Source organism: Sinocyclocheilus anshuiensis, unplaced genomic scaffold (assembly GCF_001515605.1).
Source record: "Sinocyclocheilus anshuiensis isolate Anshui unplaced genomic scaffold, SAMN03320099.WGS_v1.1 scaffold943, whole genome shotgun sequence".
Lineage (NCBI taxonomy): Eukaryota > Metazoa > Chordata > Actinopteri > Cypriniformes > Cyprinidae > Sinocyclocheilus > Sinocyclocheilus anshuiensis.
The window spans coordinates 425,680-444,508 of record NW_015542391.1 but is presented as its reverse complement, the minus strand read 5'-3'; the positions used below and the strand labels follow the sequence as shown (position 1 = coordinate 444,508).

The following is an 18,829-nucleotide window of genomic DNA, read 5'->3' as shown; positions in this document are numbered from 1 at the left end:
ACTGGATATATATGCATTACATTCATTATTGTTTAAATAGTTACATTTATGTATAACATAATGGTTTTCTATTTTAATATATTTTAAAATGTCAACTTCGCGCTGTGGATCGCCAGATCGGCTTTCACCGTGAACGAAGCGGAGTCCAGCCCGGGATCGTCACATGTGGTTGCCGCCATAAACACATTTCATTACACCAAATACACAAAATAATGTTCTTTTTAGCAACATCATATGACCCCTTTAATCGTTTTCACGTTTCCTTGGTTGGTAGATGCACCGGGGACCTGATTATAGCACTTAAAACCAGGAAAAGTCAGATTTTCATGATATGTCACCTTTAAAGATGGCCTGTTAGACAGTTTGGCTTTTTAATTTTACCCACTTGCGCTGCATTGTAGCTGTTTTGAACGTTAGAACGCACGGAACTCTGGGGCGCTAGGACCGTGCAGCATAGCGCAGCAGAGCAGCAGCAGCGTCTCTTTGTTCGGCGTGCAACATCTCTCCTCCTCTTCTCGCGCTCCGCAGTGAATCTCGCGTTCCTCATCATCACTGCTACACAGGTCTGGATGATTGCAGTGGCAGCAACATGGCTGTGAATCTCAGCAAGAACAGACTGGCCCTCTTAACAGCCTACCAGGACGTTATCAGCGAGACGTCGGCAACCGACTGGTGAGAAAACTAAAACCAGACTTTAAACAAACTCCTTTATTTTAGTATGGTGTTACTGTGTTACATAGAAAAGAATTAAACTTGCATTATATCTGTATGCGGATGGGTGCACAGAATGGGATGCATGCGTCTGGGATGAATGCTGAATCTCTGGTTCTACCTATTCCTGTTTTTTCTTTCTTCTTTTTTTAAAAGATAAATCGATTTACACGCCTTTATTAAATCTTGGATGATTTGGGGGGTGTGTGGGGGGGGTTTAAATGCGTTTTAATAGTGCATACTTTGATACCTTTTTTTAACCGTAAAATTGCACATTTGTAATTTATTGGCATCTTTCTCTTGCGTATTTGCTGTACTCCTATCTACAGTAGGTTGCAGTTCATGCTTTGACCTCCAGAGAGTTGTGCAAGGGATTCTGTACTGTTTGCTCAGTTCAAGGGAGTCTACACTATAACACTTGTGATTTGCCATTTGGAAGACCGTGACCAGATGATCATGTCAAACCCAAATATTTGCAGCTTTCCATATTAAATATCTACTGATTGAAGTATATCAGGGCTCTCGGAGCTCCTTTCCATTTGCACGGCAGGACAGGGATGGGCGAGGCAAGTGCTGTCTGTCAATCTGTCATCCTTTTATTATGCACTCTCATCTTTATCTTTTGTACTAGATGGAAATGGTACCTCTGTTATAAGAACTACTGTCTCAAAGTGTTTGAGCTCTTTAAAGCGTATATGCTTTTGTATGGCCCTGGTGGCTGTGTACTCTGTACAGGATAGTGAGGTATCTGATCCCTTTGTGTTGAAATTAAACTGTGGATTATTGGTAATGCATTGTTGATTCAGCACCTCGGCCTAGAAGTTTGGTTTGGATTATTAAAAAAAAAAAAGTTTGCTTTTTTATAGATACTTAGTAATATATATAGTACTTTTATTCCACACAGCATCTTTATTCCAGGATCTTATGTGTTCATTCATACCATTTTAAAAGTTGAATTAATGAAGAAGCAGTCTATCACAGTTTGAATCTCAATCCAATTTTGATATGATAGCGTATGTATTGCAGTGTGTATTGTATCAGAAGAAACTTGGCAATATTTATCCTATTAAATTGTTTAATTTATAAATATAACAATCTTAACAATTATCATTGAATTGAATCCATATTGGTTGACCGCTGATGACAAGCATATGATCCAAAAGAATTATTCTCAAATTCTCATAATTCCTTTAGTTAGCAAAAATACCAGATCTGAAGAATATCAACCGTTTTGAGCTGAATGTCATTGTGCAAGAAAAAAATAGGTACAATTTCACGGAAAAATCTGGACATAAAATCAATCACTTTTTCAGAAGGATTCAGATTCTTTCATTTTCACCGAGATGTTTGTTTTCTGCATCAACACTGTAATTTGCTTGATTATATGATTATTGTTTTGAATAAACTGATGTCCCAGAGTTGCCCCTTTATGCATGCTTGACGTGAGGGCAACAAAGACTTTCAGCCTCTGTAAACAGCTGCCTTCCTCTATATTCACCCTTAAACTTTGGTCCAAACAATGCTCCTTCTGTTTTACGTGCGTGAAACCACACGACTATACCAGACACAAACACAACTCTCTCCTTTTTCCTGTAAACAAAACTCATAATAGTCTTTATACCCACACAGTTGACCTTATCACCGAGTGCGGCTGTCCTTGTTTGAGTTAACTCACATTCCTCTTCCTGGTATTCATCCATGTGGCGTTACAATGCAACCAATGCCGCGCTGTTGAGCCTCTGTATCTGTAAAACCTTAACACAAGGCAAACTCTGTGTTTAAAGGATGAAGTCAAGCCTACAGGGTCATCAACACTTTACTTACCACCATTCAGTGCCAACAGTACCTCAGGGTAGGCTTCAAAGCTGAATAGATAAAGCATCGGACTTGGAAATCAAATTGTCTTGAGCGCACGTGTAAGGTTGGAGGATGGGTTCCAGGATGTTCTTTATAGGCCGAGGTAGGGCTGCACGATAAATCGCATGCGATATTTAACGCGCATCTTATCAGTAAAGCCGGTTCTGTAATCAGCGGTAAATCTCCATCACCTGCGGGCTTTCACATTGAGCAGCATTAACTACACAGAGCCGTTGTTCACAGGCAAGCTGCGCAAAACCACGTTCATATTCACGCGATTTTTTGCGCAGCTCATCAGTGAACAACAGCTCTGTGTAGTTAATGCTGCTCAATGTGAAAGCCCGCAGGTGATGGAGATTTACCGCTGATTACAGAACCGGCTTTCTGACAAGATGCGCATTAAATATCGCATGAGATTTATCGTGCAGCCCTAGGCCGAGGGCTATCATCCTTTTTTAAAAGGATTTTGATGTGTGGACTGGAGAGCCGTAGGGTTTCGGAAAGACAGGCTTTTGAAGCTGGGCAAGGAAAGGTGATGCCAAGCCAGTTGGGATAGAGTTGGATATCAGAGCACTCTCAAATATCAAACAAGAATTGTTGCAAAGAATGCTCAGGCTGCTGATCTGAAGAAAGCATATGGATATGTGATCCTCAGACCTGATGATATCTTCAAGAATAATTATGTAGAATGTACAAGCTAGTGGAGTATCTTCTGGTCACCAGTCACTTTATGTCAGCTCTTTAAGTGCTTCTTAGGATTCTGGAAAAACGTTTCTCCCAGGGTTTCTTACCTCCTGTTGGGTCATTGCCTTTTTCATATGTCCATGATTCTGTAAAGGATCAAATGTTTTGTTTGCAGACTTTGGTGTCTCAGTAAGCTACAGTTTCTTATATTGAGAGCTCTTCTGAAAGTCTGAGGTGACATGTGTGGTATTACCATAGAAAAAAAAAAGATTTCGCTATTTTAGCAAAATTCACATGAAAATGTGAAAAATTCTATATGAAAGACTCAAGAGATCTCATCTTGTAGATTTTCTTCCTTGTGGTTTGATCTTCCCAAAAAATGACTACACAAATATGTTTTTTAGAAGCAACGTCTTCACTTCACTGGTGCACTGCAGCTTGTGTCTCTTTCCAAATGCAACAGACAGCAATATTTGCAATTTCCAAAATATAGCCACTGCCTCTTCAGCTAGAAGAAATGTACTCTTTCAGCTGAGCTCAAGCCTTTTTGGTTTTTGTTTAGGTCTTCTGAGCACAAAGAAAGCACATGAGAGCCCCAACTCTTCTGTTTGCATTTGGCTGCCAAGAAATGTCGGGGAAACCACAAAGATGACTGGAAATTTAGAGTTTTACCAGACTCTATAAAATGTTACCATTTCCCTAAAAGTGTGGTGTGAAGTCCAGACCTCAACCTCACCTGGAGGGAGTTTATCTCTCTAGAGTCCCACAGTCTGATGCCTGCATTCCTTCTGCTTCAGGTCACTATCTTAAACATCAAGTCATTTATCTTGCCGAACCAGTGCTGGGGAAGCTACGTTACAGCTGTAGCTTGCCAAGATACAAGCTACTCAACATTTAAAGTACCATATTTACTGGAAAACAAGTTGCACACAGAGATGGGTAGATTACTTACAAAAATTGTAGTTAACCAATGTCAGAGAACCATGAACATGCAAATGTGATACTTTATTATTAAAATACTGATTTTACAATCTCAAGGGGTACTTCAAGTAAATATATTATGTGAAAGATGATCAAAAATTTTGGGAATCCCTGCATTACATGTACATAAGAAATAATGTGAATTTGTGACAAAGGCCTTCCAAAGACACAGTAATGGGTAAATAACCTACTGAGTGATAATTCAAATAAAAATGAATTTGTTCATAATCTAATTACAAGTACTTAATTTTTGGAATCTGATTACATAATCCAGATTACACATAATGAGTTACTACCCAGCTCTGGTTGCACATGAATATAAATTGCACCGTGTCAAAATTGCATTGTTAGTAATATGTAGGAAGTTAGTAATGCTAAAATATGTTGTACACAATATGTTCTGTGTTTGTGCCATTTTGTGTGCGCTTTAAATGCATGATGTTCATAAGTCACCGAATATTTATATAATTAAAAAAAAACTGTACGGTAGTTCGACTAGTCAAGCTACCCTTTTTAAAAAAGTAGTTGACTAAAAGTAGATAACTACACTGAAAATATAGATATAACTGTAGAATTCAAGATGAACATTGAAGATGCTATTATTTAATTCCACACTCAGCATTTATTTCATGTTTTGTATAACAATATGCAAATTAGGCTGACCACAATAAATGTAACTTCATTTTACAACACATGCAATCAAAGTAGAAATCAAAAATAGTGACAAACAGCAGCATTTACAGTAAGTAAATATTTCTCATCAATAATAAGACATGGCTTAAAAGGAATCAATGAAATGAAGAGAATGTGAGAATGAATCATTTTACTAAAATAAACTGAACTTCTTGATGCTACACATGAGGCTTGAGGTCTAATTGAATATACTTAATGTCTTGCGTTGGTCTGGTGGTAGCAAACCTTAATATTCAGAGTAGGGCTGCACGATATATCATTTCAGCATCGATATCGCGATGTGCGCATCCGCGATAGTCACATCGCAGGATGTGTGATGTTTAGTATGCTGATCGTTATATTTATACTGATCGTTTTCTTTGCTCACACACAGACACGGTGTCTACACTGGACGCGACAGCTCTACAGAGATAACCATTTTAAATAAATTTAGTAGCAGAGCTACTGCAAGGGATTTTCAGTGCTGGAAATCCGTTTATCCTTTGTTGAAACTTCTGCGTCGTCGTGGATAGCGCAGGTCACGGTCGCTTAGCAACGGCAGACTTGCAGCTTGCAAAGTGCAAGCTCCCGAGCGCTTTGGGAAGAAGTAGAAAGCGGCGCGGCTGGCGTTTTCCACGCGTTTTTAGGCCCGACATGTGAATGGCCCCAAAGTCTGTCTACACTGGACACGACAAAGCGACGTTGCCAATCATTTGAACTTTGGGTCAGTACCCCATAAATAGAATGCGGCATCAGTTTACTGTCGGTGATTTGTCGTGTCGCACCGTATTCAGTGTAGTCAGCACTGATCTATATACTGTATAATCTCTATTATAGATCAGTGGTAGTCAGTCACACAGCATCACTGATTATAATGGGTTCTATTGTATTTTGTCGCATCGCACCGCACCGCTCGTGTCCGGTGTAGACACAAGAGCAACGCAGATGCACGTGAACACTGATTTCTGTTCACTTCTGCGTCTATTTGTGCCTGAAATACTGTGCTCTGCAAGTATTCTTGTAAACACAGACGCTTATGGTTTAGGTGAAGGTAAACTATTGAGAAAGAAAATGGATGTGTAACAGTATGTTGGTTCACAGCAGTTTAATGTTCCTGTTGCTTTCTCTGTCATGAACGTTAATCAAACAACAAAACACAAAGATAAATCACTTTTGTAGCTTTAACACAAATTTGTTAGATTTAATTTATAGTGAAAACTATGCAGTGTTATTTTACATTTGATTATTCAATTTCTGTACCTGAATACTGTTAGACTTACCTGAAAAATATAAAGCACTGCTTATTTCATTTGTATCTTTGTTCTGTTATTTATCTATGCTTGTAATTTGTTTATTTCCTTTACTCGCCTACAAAATCACCCCAATCATTGATTATTTTTTTTCCAAATAGAGCTATTGAAGTCATCTGATTTTTTTTTCATATCACAATATATATCGCAGGAAAAAAATATCGAAATGTGAGTTTTTTCCAATATCGTGACGTGCAGCCCTAACTCAGAGGGTCAAGAACTACTTTTAAATACCTGTGTCAATAAACTGTATGTGTTATTATTTGGTTAGCTGCTGTAAACTGACATTAGTTTACTCAACAGATTCTCATCAAACTATCGCTCCACCATAACGGTAGTTTTTAAAAATGTAAAAGAAGACAAATTTACGCTGATAACCATTACAATGCCCATTGTGGCAATGTTGAGAATGCTGCACATATTTTTGTGTAACAAACATTTTGGAATGTAATGCATGATGTAAGTTTTTATGTATAGTATCTTTCACACCTAATGCTGTGATGTCACTATATTTCCAACTACTCATGTCTCTTTAATCGACAAGCAAATGGCCATTGGACAGGAAGGATATATAACGCACATGTGGTTTCCTCTTAAAAAAATGTTTGATTAGATTGAAAACTGATCTTTAACGTAGCCGTACTCTTTAGAAAGGCTAGTAAGAGTAACAGTTCGGTTGTGATGCACACTGAAAAAATGCAGCCTGACTGCAGTGTAATTGAAGAAAGTACATGCAGTGTTATCACTTTGCAGACATAGTGGTGTGCTGTGTGGGTAGATGATACTTTGGCTTCTCTCTTGGCTTCTCTGTTTGTGAAAGGCAGCTGATTCAGATCATGGCTGTCTATTTTTCCTTCAGCTCGCCTTGTGAGTGGCATATCTTAATAACAAAGACGGCCCCTTGCCTGGCTCTTGACCCCTTGACGTTACAGAAGTGCAAACATGTCTACATCCCAATTGTGATAAGATCCAGTCCACAAAGTTCTCAAGTTGTTTGTGTGTCCAAATTTTAGGAGCTGGTAAGGAGCATTGAACATTCTAATTTTTACTGTTTATTTATTTATTTTAGAAAATGCAAATTACTTTGTCAAGAAATAAACATCTATAAAAGTCAAAGCTATAACTAGGACTTCAACAACTAATCAATAGAAATTATGACAAATAATGTTATTATCAGTTAGTCAGGTCTGGCTCCTGTATTTTTAATGTTTATATTTAAAAATCGTTTTATACATCTAAATACTACATTTAGCATTGTATAATATGTGAATTGTTGCTTTTTAACCAAAACTAGTTACAACTACAGCTACACTCTAAAAAATGCTGGGTTAAATATAACCCAGCTCTGGGTTAAAAAGGGACAAACCCAGCTATTGGGTTGTTTTGACCCAGCGCTGGGTTATATTTAACCCAGCATTTTTTAGAGTGTACTATGTACATGCAGACTGATATTTGCAGAAGATTTTGAGAAGGAATAAGAACTTTTTTGTGGGAGTTTGTTTTCATAACCTCAGCAAATGTGATTCCATATTTAAACTATTGGAAATGAAACAAGACTGAAAAATAGTTTTGCTCTGGCTGTGTTGGTTGTGGTTTGACTCTATGATTTCAGCTAATGGTGGTAAACTGTTGATTTACTAGTTTGTAGTGTTGACAAGTAATGTCAAAAGGTGGAGACACCGCATGGAGGTGATAACAATGGACACATCTTATGATTGTTCTGGCAAAATTAAAATCATTATAAAAATCATGTATACTTTTGATTGCACACTAGAATGTGGAACTAAAATAATGTCATGTCATATTGTTTCTCAAGGTGTTTAAACTTCTACACTGCAGAACATTAATGGCCATAAAGTTCCATAAAAGGATTTTTTCCCTGGACATAACAGCAAATTTTGTTCAGACAATGTTTCTGAAAGGCCTGAGTTGATGTGAGCGATTCTTCTCAGATGTTCTTCCTTGTGATGGGGCTGAACATCTGGCAGTACCTTCTTTGGAAGTGCTCTTTCATTGGATTAACTGCATCATTGAGAAAATTAGCTTTTCAGAGAGTGAGATCCCACTGGGTTCTGACCTGATGGAACTTCCCATCAGGAAACTCTTCTGCTAAAATAAATTTCCTAGTTTCCCTCTGCTAACAGCTACTGACTTCCCCACATCAAAAAGCTCTTTGTCTTTTGACATTGGTCTGTCTGTCCATTCATTTCAATTTTGTTAGTTGGTCTAATTTTAGACCAACGTGTATTGCTGAATATTTGTGATGGTTCACTTCTCTGTTTAATCTGTAATTCTTCAACTAAATAAGTTGGAAATAAGTAACTTAATTGTTCAAACATTTCTCTCAGCCTTGTTAAAACAATCTCCCCAAGTAGTTTACTTCTCTAAGTAGGTCTAAGTGGATGTACAGATGCAATCTTTTGTATCTTGCATTTTTTACTTGAAATGAGGCCATTCTCTTATTAAACAGTCAAGCATGTACAAGTTTAGGGAATTAAAGGGTTAGTTTGAAAATGAAAATTAGGCTGTGTTTTACTCACCCCAGAGCCATCCTAGGTGTATATGACTTTCTTCTTTCAGACGAATCCAGTCGGAGTTAGATAAAAAATTGTCCTGGCTATTCCAAGCTCTATCATTGTATAAGCCAAGAGGAGACTGGTTTTCCTTTGCTAAAGTAAGGAAACTTTGCTTCCTTTGCTCATGTTAACAAACATTAGGTTTTCACGAGACTCACAGGCGCATGCGCAAGGCTGAACTCATACGTCATCCATCCGGAGCTGCTTCCGTAAACACAGCCTAATTTTCATTTTTGGGTGAACTAACCCTTTAACTTGCAAGATTTAAAACAAACTTTTATTCAGGGCAATATAAGTGCTTCATTGGCCACACCTCTTAGAAGTAGACTAGCTAAATAGCATAAACATCCTCTCTATTCAAATGGACATGGGCACAATTTGCTCAGATTATGTAACAGAAGAGCCGATTTGGCAGTTTTTGGGTCACTTAAGTTTGGTCAACTGAAAAGGTAATCTTTTTTTTAGTCTATGGAAAAGTTCTCTCAGTGAGAGCATTGAAAAACACAGCATTGATAGTTTCATGCCTCATATCACTTTGTGCTCACTTTTCACACTTCGCAGTAAAATTATTTGAACTTAATTTTCATTTATTTATTTGTTAAGCAAACTTGTAGTAAGTGAGATAATGTACAGTCTATTTGTCATAATTGCAAAAATAAACCTTAGCTGTTGTAGACACAGTGTTACTCACCTATTGAGAAGAAACAATTAAAGCAACCTCGGCGTCCGATTGTAGGCCTTCCGCTCCTTGAGTTCTCTCCAGTGCTGGAAAGCTGATCCGATATTTACACGGGTCCTACTTCTTGCCTTATCGTTCCGCAGAAGTTTTCCTCTTTTGTTTTTTATCCGCCATCTCTATCTTTCTGTCACTTGGCTCAGCTAATGTCCGTCCCATGCACTGAAAGCTCTCTCCTCCACATCACGAGTAGACACGCCCCTTATTGCTGATTGGCTACAAGTTTGTTTTGCTATTCGGCCCGAATCAGTTTTCTTAAGTGTTTTTGAAAAATTACATACCCTACCTTTAAGGACCCCCGTTTCGCATGCTTTGTGATAATGACTGGCTGACTGTACATTATCACTTGCTTACTGAATGTCTTGAAGGTGTTGATTAGTGTTTGATCTCTACAAAATTACACTCTTTGCTCAAATTATAAAAATACATCTTGTGCGTCATTGTTTTTCCATTAAAAAAAAAACATTTTAAGTACTAAAACTAATAACTGTCAAGCATCAGACAAGTTGTGGGAAATTGTCAAGAAAGAGCTACATTACTAAATTGGCTCCATAGGTTCACTTGTAGCACCTATAAGTGGACATCATTGCATTACTGAGATTGGATCTATTTTTAGAGTTGTTCTTCATTCAGGGTCATTCATCTCGCTATAGGCTGTCAATGGGGAGTCTCAATAACCATCTGCATCAGTTAAAGCTCGTCTTTCCTCTCTTAGAATGTCTAATGTCTGTGACATTTCTGGAAATTATCCGATTGAGTGAGAACTTTTGTGGACTGAATGTGAGATATGAAATGCATACTGAGTTCTATAGTACTTTGCAAAGCACAGTGGTCTAATAACACAACGTATGTTCCATGTAGAGCACCACCATGAATTTCTTTCTCTTTCAGAAATAGTCAGTTCTCATCTCACTCAGTATTCGATTTGAGTGTATTCATTTTTTTTTTCAGGGAATTTTTTTTTGTTTTCCGCCCTGGATTCTATTTTAGAATATCTTATTTTAAGCAGAGAGCCGGTCGTAATGGCAACAGTTGAAATCTGTGCTGAAAAATGTTCTCTAATCCTTTTTGAAAATGTATATTTATGTCTCTGACAGGGACCAGGCTCATGTTAGTGGATGAGGCTCAGGGATTTATGGGAAATTATTTGTTTAGTGTGGGTGTCGGTTGAAAGCTCAGAACTATCTGAGACAGGGGAGGAGAGGTGGGCTTTGAATCCGAATGCCATCGTGAGGAGCCTTTATCTTTGAAGACGTTTCCTACGGCGGAGCCCGTTCATAGAGCAAATGAGAGACAAATTTGGTAAAAGCCGTACTCGCCCTGTCGTTTTAAACATACACTGATATTTTTATGAAAATTATGTTTTTGCATGTTTAGAGTTGTGAAGATATCTGCCAAAATCTTTAAATACTAATATTTTAATTTCTAATGCAGGTGGCCATTCTATAATGTCATTATACTGTAGTACATAGTATAGCTTTGAAATTTCACTGGATTTTTATCTTAATCGTGTTACGTATTTAGTGTAGTTATGTTTAGTTGTAGTTCATTTTATTTTGTTCTCTTTGTTTCATTTTGTATCTTTAGAAAATGACTAGTTTTAGTGCTTTTCTAAAAAAAAATAATTATATGTAAGTATTCATTTTCATCCGTTATAACACAAATTCCACCTATTACACACAATGAAAATATTTTCCCTGCTCTCTGTCTTTTGTAGTCATCTTCGTAATAATTTTGTTAATGATAATAGTCTTGAATCAACATACCTATATATTCAGTTGGAGAAATTGTTCATTAATAATTGTGTATTAGTTGCTTGTTTATGTGTGGTTCTGATGTGAAAAGCTACAAACACACATACAATTTGTTCTTACCCTCGTTCTGATAATGAAAGCAGATTATTCTAAGCGCATGCTTATGCTTATAATACACGCCCAAACCTTATACTGTAAAGGCACAACCTTATGAATATGAATCTTTAAGTAAAGCCAATTGTGGCATTCTTTAAACCAGCTCAATTATTGAACCAAACTGAGCTGTAACGCCAATCTATAATCATTTATCTAACTCTGCAATAAATAAGACTTATTATAGAGTCACTTAGTTTTTCAGTTTCTAATAGCAGTCTAAAAATAAATATTTTGGCTTCACACTTTTCACATTTCCAATGCCACTGGGAGTCTGATTTTTGCCTCAGTGTTTTGTCCTAAATTTAGAAGTGCTAATTTATTGGTGAATCATTATTATACAACAAGTATTACACACAAAAATGCATATGTACGCGCAGTTAGTGAATGAGACACATTGTTATTTACACATGCACAGATTTCTAATTTAAAGTGTCAGATATGTTGATGTGAACAGCTCTGTGCACTGTGTAGTTAGTTTTGTGCAGTTACAAGTGGAGGCTGGCGTCACAGTGAGCTCCAAGTGCCCCTGTGAAGTCCATCTGGCTGTGTGCTTAGCCTCGCTCTCATCCACAATGACATTCGCTGTGATTAATTCTGAATCCTGCAACGAGAGGAGTTTGCTTACCAGTCAGTTGATATAGGAGATTTATAGGGATAGTTCACCCAAAAATGAAAATATGATGTTTATCTGCTTACCCCCAGGGCATTCAAGATGTAGGTGACTTTGTTTCTTCAGTAGAACACAAACAAAGATTTTTAACTCAAACCGTTGCAGTCTGTCAGTCATATAATGGCAGTCAAGGAGGCTCCACGGCTTTGAGAGTCAAAAAAAGCATACACAGACAAAACCAAATTAAACCCTGCAGCTCTTGACGATACATTGAAGTCTTAAGACACGAAACGATCAGTCTGTGCAAGAAACTGAACCGTATTTATATAATTTTTTACCTCTGATTCACCGCAATGTCCAACTGTCCTGAGCGCATTCACAACATCCAATGAATGACGTATACGCGCGACAGATCGCTTCCGCTCATACGTCTACCATGCCAGAGCACGTACACACGTCACGCGCCGGATGTTGTGAACGCGCTCAGGACAGTTGGACATTGTGGTGGATCAGAGGTATAAAAAAAAAGATATAAATACTGTTCAGTTTCTTGCACAAACCGATCGTTTCGTGTCTTAAGACTTCAATGTATCGTCACGAGCCGCAGGGTTTAATTTGGGTTTGTCTGTGTATGCTTTTTTGACTCTCAAAGCCGTGGAGTCTCTTGACTGCCATTATATGATTGACAGACTGCAACGTTTGTGTTCTACTGAAGAAACAAAGTCACCTACATCTTGGATAAACATCAAAAGCAGATAAACATCAAATTTTCATTTTTGGGTGAACTATCCCTTTAAGGAAGAGATTACAATCTCGCATAAACTAGATGTTTTAGCTCACCACAGAGGCCAGTGCTTTTAATTTTTTTTTAGCCTAATGTTTTTTTTTTCAGTTAGTTATGTGATAGTTGTTATAGACAAATACTGTAGGCTTAGCTACAATATCTCAGTAATTTTATGGGATTTCAAAATTCCCTCATTGATAGTTTGTCTGCACACACTAACTGTAAATTTTCATATCATCCATGAAAGTTGTAAAAATGCATAGTGATGCACCAGAACAACAAAACAGTGAAAAAAAAAAAATCTGAAAAACCCAAACTGAAAATAAATAATTGAATAATTGAACTCAGTATGTTCAGGGTGTCGTGTTCGCAGGTGATTAAACCAGTCATGGTATAGTTCTTCTGCAACAAGCGTTCTCATATTGCTACTTTAGAATAATTTTTTTCCGCTGAAACTGAATTTCTTTCTTTTCTATCTTTTTTTTGACAGTTTCGGCCAAATATTTTCGGTTGCTGAGTCTGCATTTCGGTGCATCACTAGATATATGCACTGTAGTCTCACAGTCAAAATGGCTGTATTTGCACATTTTTAAACAAAGCGAAAGTGAAAGCAATTTTACAATAATTGTTTTAATACCGATTTTCAGAGCACGCTCTCATCTTCTGTTGGTTGGACAAATAGTTTCGTCCTAAATATATATAGTTAAAATTATAATCAAGAACTTCACATGTTACTCAACACATTAAATAAGTATGCTTAGCATGACAAAAGATTGTTAAAACAATTTAAAATATACTTTAAAGTAAAACTTTATTTGACAGTTTTACAAAGTGCACTTTTAAAGGTGTTCTTAAGTGTGTCAAAAACATGTAAATGAAAATGTGCTCTCTTCAAGTATACTTAAGTGGCCTTTTATTTCATTAATATGATCTGCACGTTTTTTTTAAATATAATTTTTAAGATTTGAAGTACACTACAAGTGCGTATCCAATACAGTTATGCACACATCTTTTTTCATAAGTGTACACACAAAAAGCCATTAACAGTATTCAAAGACATATGGCTCTCTATCCATTGATGATTTGACTCAGTAAATCAAGGTCTTGGACTTGCTCACCATGTTGAGAGGGCACAATTTGTTTAAAGGGCACATTTTGGCAGGCAGGCTGTGTATTCAAACAAACAGGCGGCCAGACAGGCTCCCAGCCTGGAGGGACAAGATAGCAACCATAACATTGGAATCAGTACATGAGTATATTTAGACCAATGGCAGTCATTTGGTCAGTTTTGGACACTACCTGTTGGCTCCGATAGGCTCTGTACCTGCCATTGAAAGAAGTCCAAATCCCTGAACACTCTAATCTGTATCAGTCTCAGAGAATTAGGGACACAGAGTTACACAAGTCCCTACATATGCAGGAATGACACAGTTAAAAAAAACACACACAAAATGCATATGAGTAATTTTACCATTTAGGTCAGGTTCTTTGGAGCTTCCGGGGGAATTAGCCTAGTCCTTATTAAAACATTAGATGCTAGTGAGAACCCTTTTTATGTCATCTCAACCAAATTATAATGAAATGGGTTCAGATCAGGCAATGTTTTTTTTTCTTTTTTTTTTAATTCAGGGATCGTTTAACCACATGGCTGTACCTCAAGTGATTTGTACTACTAGTTTTGGTCTGCTTGATGTTATATTTAAGCAGAATAGGAGATATTCTGTGACAGGGGATTAGGGGATTGGGGACAGATTTATTTCCCCACACCCGTAGTGCAGCAGGGCAAATGTTGAAGCGCATTCAGAAAGCCTCAGCTGAAATTATTGATCCAGAAAGCTGCCTGCAACCTAACTGAGCCGATCAGAATTTAAAAGTCACAGAAACATGAATATGCATAAATGAGTATTAAAATGCTCTTAGTAGTGCTTTAGGCACTTAAACTGAAATAAAATCATAAATTAATACTGAATTTGGATGTAGGATATTCCTACTTTTATCACTGACTTTCAACCATAATCACTCTGTTGTCCAGTGCTTCATAAATTATGTATAAAGAACCAAAATGGAAATGCTAAAAATAACCAGAGAAGATTTACTGTGTTTTACATTGCTGTGTTTTTAAATGCTTGCTTATTATTATTATTATTATTATTATTATTTATTTATACCTCCCATGTTTTCCCTCATTTTTCAAATAGATTCTGATTTTCTGAGTTTAATGAAAAATAATGTAACTATTTAATACTTTCAAAATGACATTTTCAGCAATAATTTTCAACATTTATTTTTATATCTATTTTTGCATGTAATACAATATCCATAACAGTTCTGGGTAGCACACAGAATCTCAATCAAAGTCAGTCGTTTATTTGCCTAGTAAGTTTGCAGTTGTAAGGAATATGTAGATTGCCATAATATAGCACTGAAAATACTTTACAGAATGGACATGTGTAAGTGTTGTAAGGTTTAGTCTATTTATTTAAAAAAGAAATCTTTTGTACCATTATAAATGTCTTTACGTTTGCTATTGATCAATTTAACGGATCTGTGCTGAATAAAAGTATTAAAGGGATAGTTCACCCAAAAATGAAAATTCTGTCATTAATTACTCACCCTCATGACGTTCCAAACCTATAAGACCTTTGTTCATCTTCGGAACACAAATTAAGATATTTTGTATGAATTCCGAGAGCTCTCTGACCCTCCCATAGACAACGAGAATACTTTTTGTGCGAAAAGAAAAGAAAAATAATGACTTTTTTTCAACAATTCGTCTCTTCATTGTCACTCTATAGCGCCATTTTGGAGAGTATCACATACGTAAACAACGTATGCAACGTATGTACGCGGATACATTGTTTACGTTCAGATCAAAACAGAAACTGTTTATTTAATCTGCGTACAGTGCTGCTGACACAGAACAGCATACATTGTTTGCGTACATGATACTCTCAAAAATGGAGCTATAGTGTGACGCAGAGGAGACAAATTGTTGAATAAAGTTTCCGGTTTTAATTACGGTTGAACCACTGATGTCACATGGATTATTTTAATGATGTCCTTGCTAAGTTTCTGAGCCTTGATCATGTTAGTATCCTTGCTGTCTATGGGAGGGTCAGAGAGCTCTCGGAATTCATCAAAAATATCTTAATTTGTGTTCAGAAGATGAATGAAGGTCTTACAGGTTTGGAACAACATGAGGGTGAGTAATTAATGACAGAATTTTTGGGTGAACTATCCCTTTAAAGTGCCCTATTATGGATTTTTGAAAATTACCTTTCATGCAGTGTGTAACACAGCTCTAAGTGAATGAAAACATCCTGCCAAGTTTTAAATCTGTATATCTGCACCGTGTATAAAGCTATTGTCTCTCAAAAGAAAGTCAACTCTGAGTCATTGAAACGAGTCGTTATTAAAACGAATCCCAAGCCGTTTCATGTTGACGTCAACATGAAACATTAGCATATTGCCCGCCCACTTGTTGGTCTTTTCGCGTTGGTCTGAATGAAAATGCAAATTCATTCTTTGCCACAAGGTGCCACTTTTGGAGTGGTAAAAATAGCGGTTTCCGCGGTAACGCTGTACACACAAAGCAGCACTGCGCTCACAAACGCTGCTTTATCAGGCATTTACAGCCATGATGAAAAGAAAATGAGACCAATCAGACCAATCACCCCAGATTAGCGTCACGCAAAGGAGGCGGGGTTTGGAAAAATGAATAGTTGAGCGAATCGTTTAGGAGTCGTTGAGCAAATAAGGTAAAAATAAATGCATATTATAAGACAATGAAAGTGTTTTTGACCTTGCATGCATGTCAACCTGTTGTTGTGGACTCCCAAAACCAAAATATGAACCTTTCACTACCCATAATAGGGGCACTTTAACTTCAACAAAAAACTGACCCAAACATTTAAATGACAGTGTAAACCTATTAAAAAAGCCAATATATGCAGTTTAACTGAAATAATGTAAACACAATTGATTCTTTAGCAGAGGCAATGGCTTAGAAGCAATAGTGCCTCTGCAGCTGGAGATTGATTGTCTTTGTGTTTCTATTCCTGTGGCTGTTGCCCTTCCTGCTGATTATGGAGACATTTTACAGTTGAGAACTTGAGAAAGAAGTGATAACCCAAGCTTGAAAAAATGGATGATAGGGAAGTTAAGCTAAGAGATTTGGAAGCTAAGATGAAGATTTAGGAGGGGAAAGGGAAACTGAGAGAGTACGATCTGCTGATATAAGAACGATTGTGGATGTTAGCTCAAGCTGAGTTTTGCTGAGGTAAGCACACTGCGGGGGGGGGGGATTGATGGGTACAGGCCATAGAGTTACCGCTCTGATCCGTTCTTTCTGGCCGGATATAAAAACAACAACTGCACCCAGACAGTAAATCTGCCTTGCCTGATTCATCACTGTTTGTTCTGTCTCTTGTACCGAGTACAACTTAAAGCCCAGCAGATAACCCACCCAGTGTCCAATCATGAATGGCTGATTATTTTGCACTGACTTTTGGTGGCAGTACTAAAGGGCTTTAGCAGGGAGACAAAACTGCACCAGGCCACGTCATTCCTGGCAAGGGATCTCTTTTCTGCTCTGGTGGGGGTAACCGGATTGCCGCAGTGGAATTTTAATACCCTGCAAGCATCAATCAGTCGGAATGGAGCTTGGTACATTCCACCTGTGTTTGCTGTTTCCTGTCTCCCTTCTTGGTTATGAATTGGTGTTTGGTAAAGAATGCTATTTGGACTTTTTTTTTTATAATTACCAAGAACATATCAGATGCTGACCACAGCCATAAATATACACAATCTGGTATTTTTTTCCAAGGTTGCAGCCAAAGTTAAATTATTTGTGGTTTCAATTTTGCAGACCATTGCATTTTTTAGAATGTCCTTATGATGCACCATCCTCATTGAAATCAAATGGATTCTCTGACACAGCATAAGTATAAGGGGCACTGACAAATAAAAGTAAAGGAAATATTTTTCAAAAATGTAGTATGTGCGAAAAACTTTATATAAAAAAAAATTTAATGACTCTCAAAATGTCTTAAAGGGGTCATATGATGCGATTTCAATTTTTCCTTTCTCTTTGGAGTGTTACAAGCTCTTGGTGCATAAAGAAGATCTGTAAAGTTGCAAAGACTAAAGTCTCAAATCCAAAGAGATATTCTTATAAAAGTTAAGAGGCAGCCACACCTACCTAAAATGGCTCGTTCTAACACGCCCCCACATATCTAGGTCACTATGTGGGAAGATTTGCATAACGCGCCCAAATGTTCACGCAAAGAAAGAAGGCATAACTTTTATTCTCACTGTAGTTTTGTTGTTTCCGCCTGAACAGACTTGACTTGACTTGACTAGGCATGAACAAACTTGACGAGGTATGAACAGACTTGACATGAACAGACTTGACTTGGCATGAACAGACTTGACATGAACAGACTAGACTCACCAACAGCGGGATAAATACATTCAATACACGACAAGGGCACAATGGGAACATGAAGCTACTTATAGGAAACATGAGGGTCACGTGACAAGAACAAACCAATGGGAAACAAGACACATGACTAAGACAACCAATCAGAACATGACCCAATGAACAGGGGAACCAATGGCATGAATACATGAGGGCAAGGGAAGCATGACACAAACTGGGACCATGAAACAATTACAAAATAAAAGACATGGAAAACATGAACATGAAACAAAACCCAAAACACCACATTACACATAGTTGATGATATGCCTACAAAAAAATGGAAATAAAAAAGTGTAAATGTGTAAATTAATTCTTTATTAGTATTTGTAATTAAATGAATAACTCTAAGTTGATCTAATTTGACAGGCATAAACAAATATGTAACTACCTCAGTGTGGAATAGTTAATAACATAATAGTTAATATAACATAATAGTTTTGCTATAAGTTTGATTGCATCATATAATAATTGCTGTTAATAGTGTTCATCGTCTGTTTGATTACGTCTTTAATTGCC

The 18,829-nt window shown here is 37.2% G+C and overlaps 1 protein-coding gene across 1 annotated transcript in view; it reads left to right on the top strand.

The window, feature by feature from the left end:
• Positions 1-506: 506 nt before the first annotated feature.
• Positions 507-18,829, top strand: part of dbn1 (drebrin 1) — an 81,583-nt gene continuing 63,260 nt past the window's right edge. The window contains exon 1 of the mRNA XM_016491964.1: positions 507-672. Within this exon, the coding sequence (XP_016347450.1) occupies positions 590-672 (83 nt within the window). The 5' untranslated portion in view covers positions 507-589. The remainder of the gene's footprint in view (positions 673-18,829) is intronic.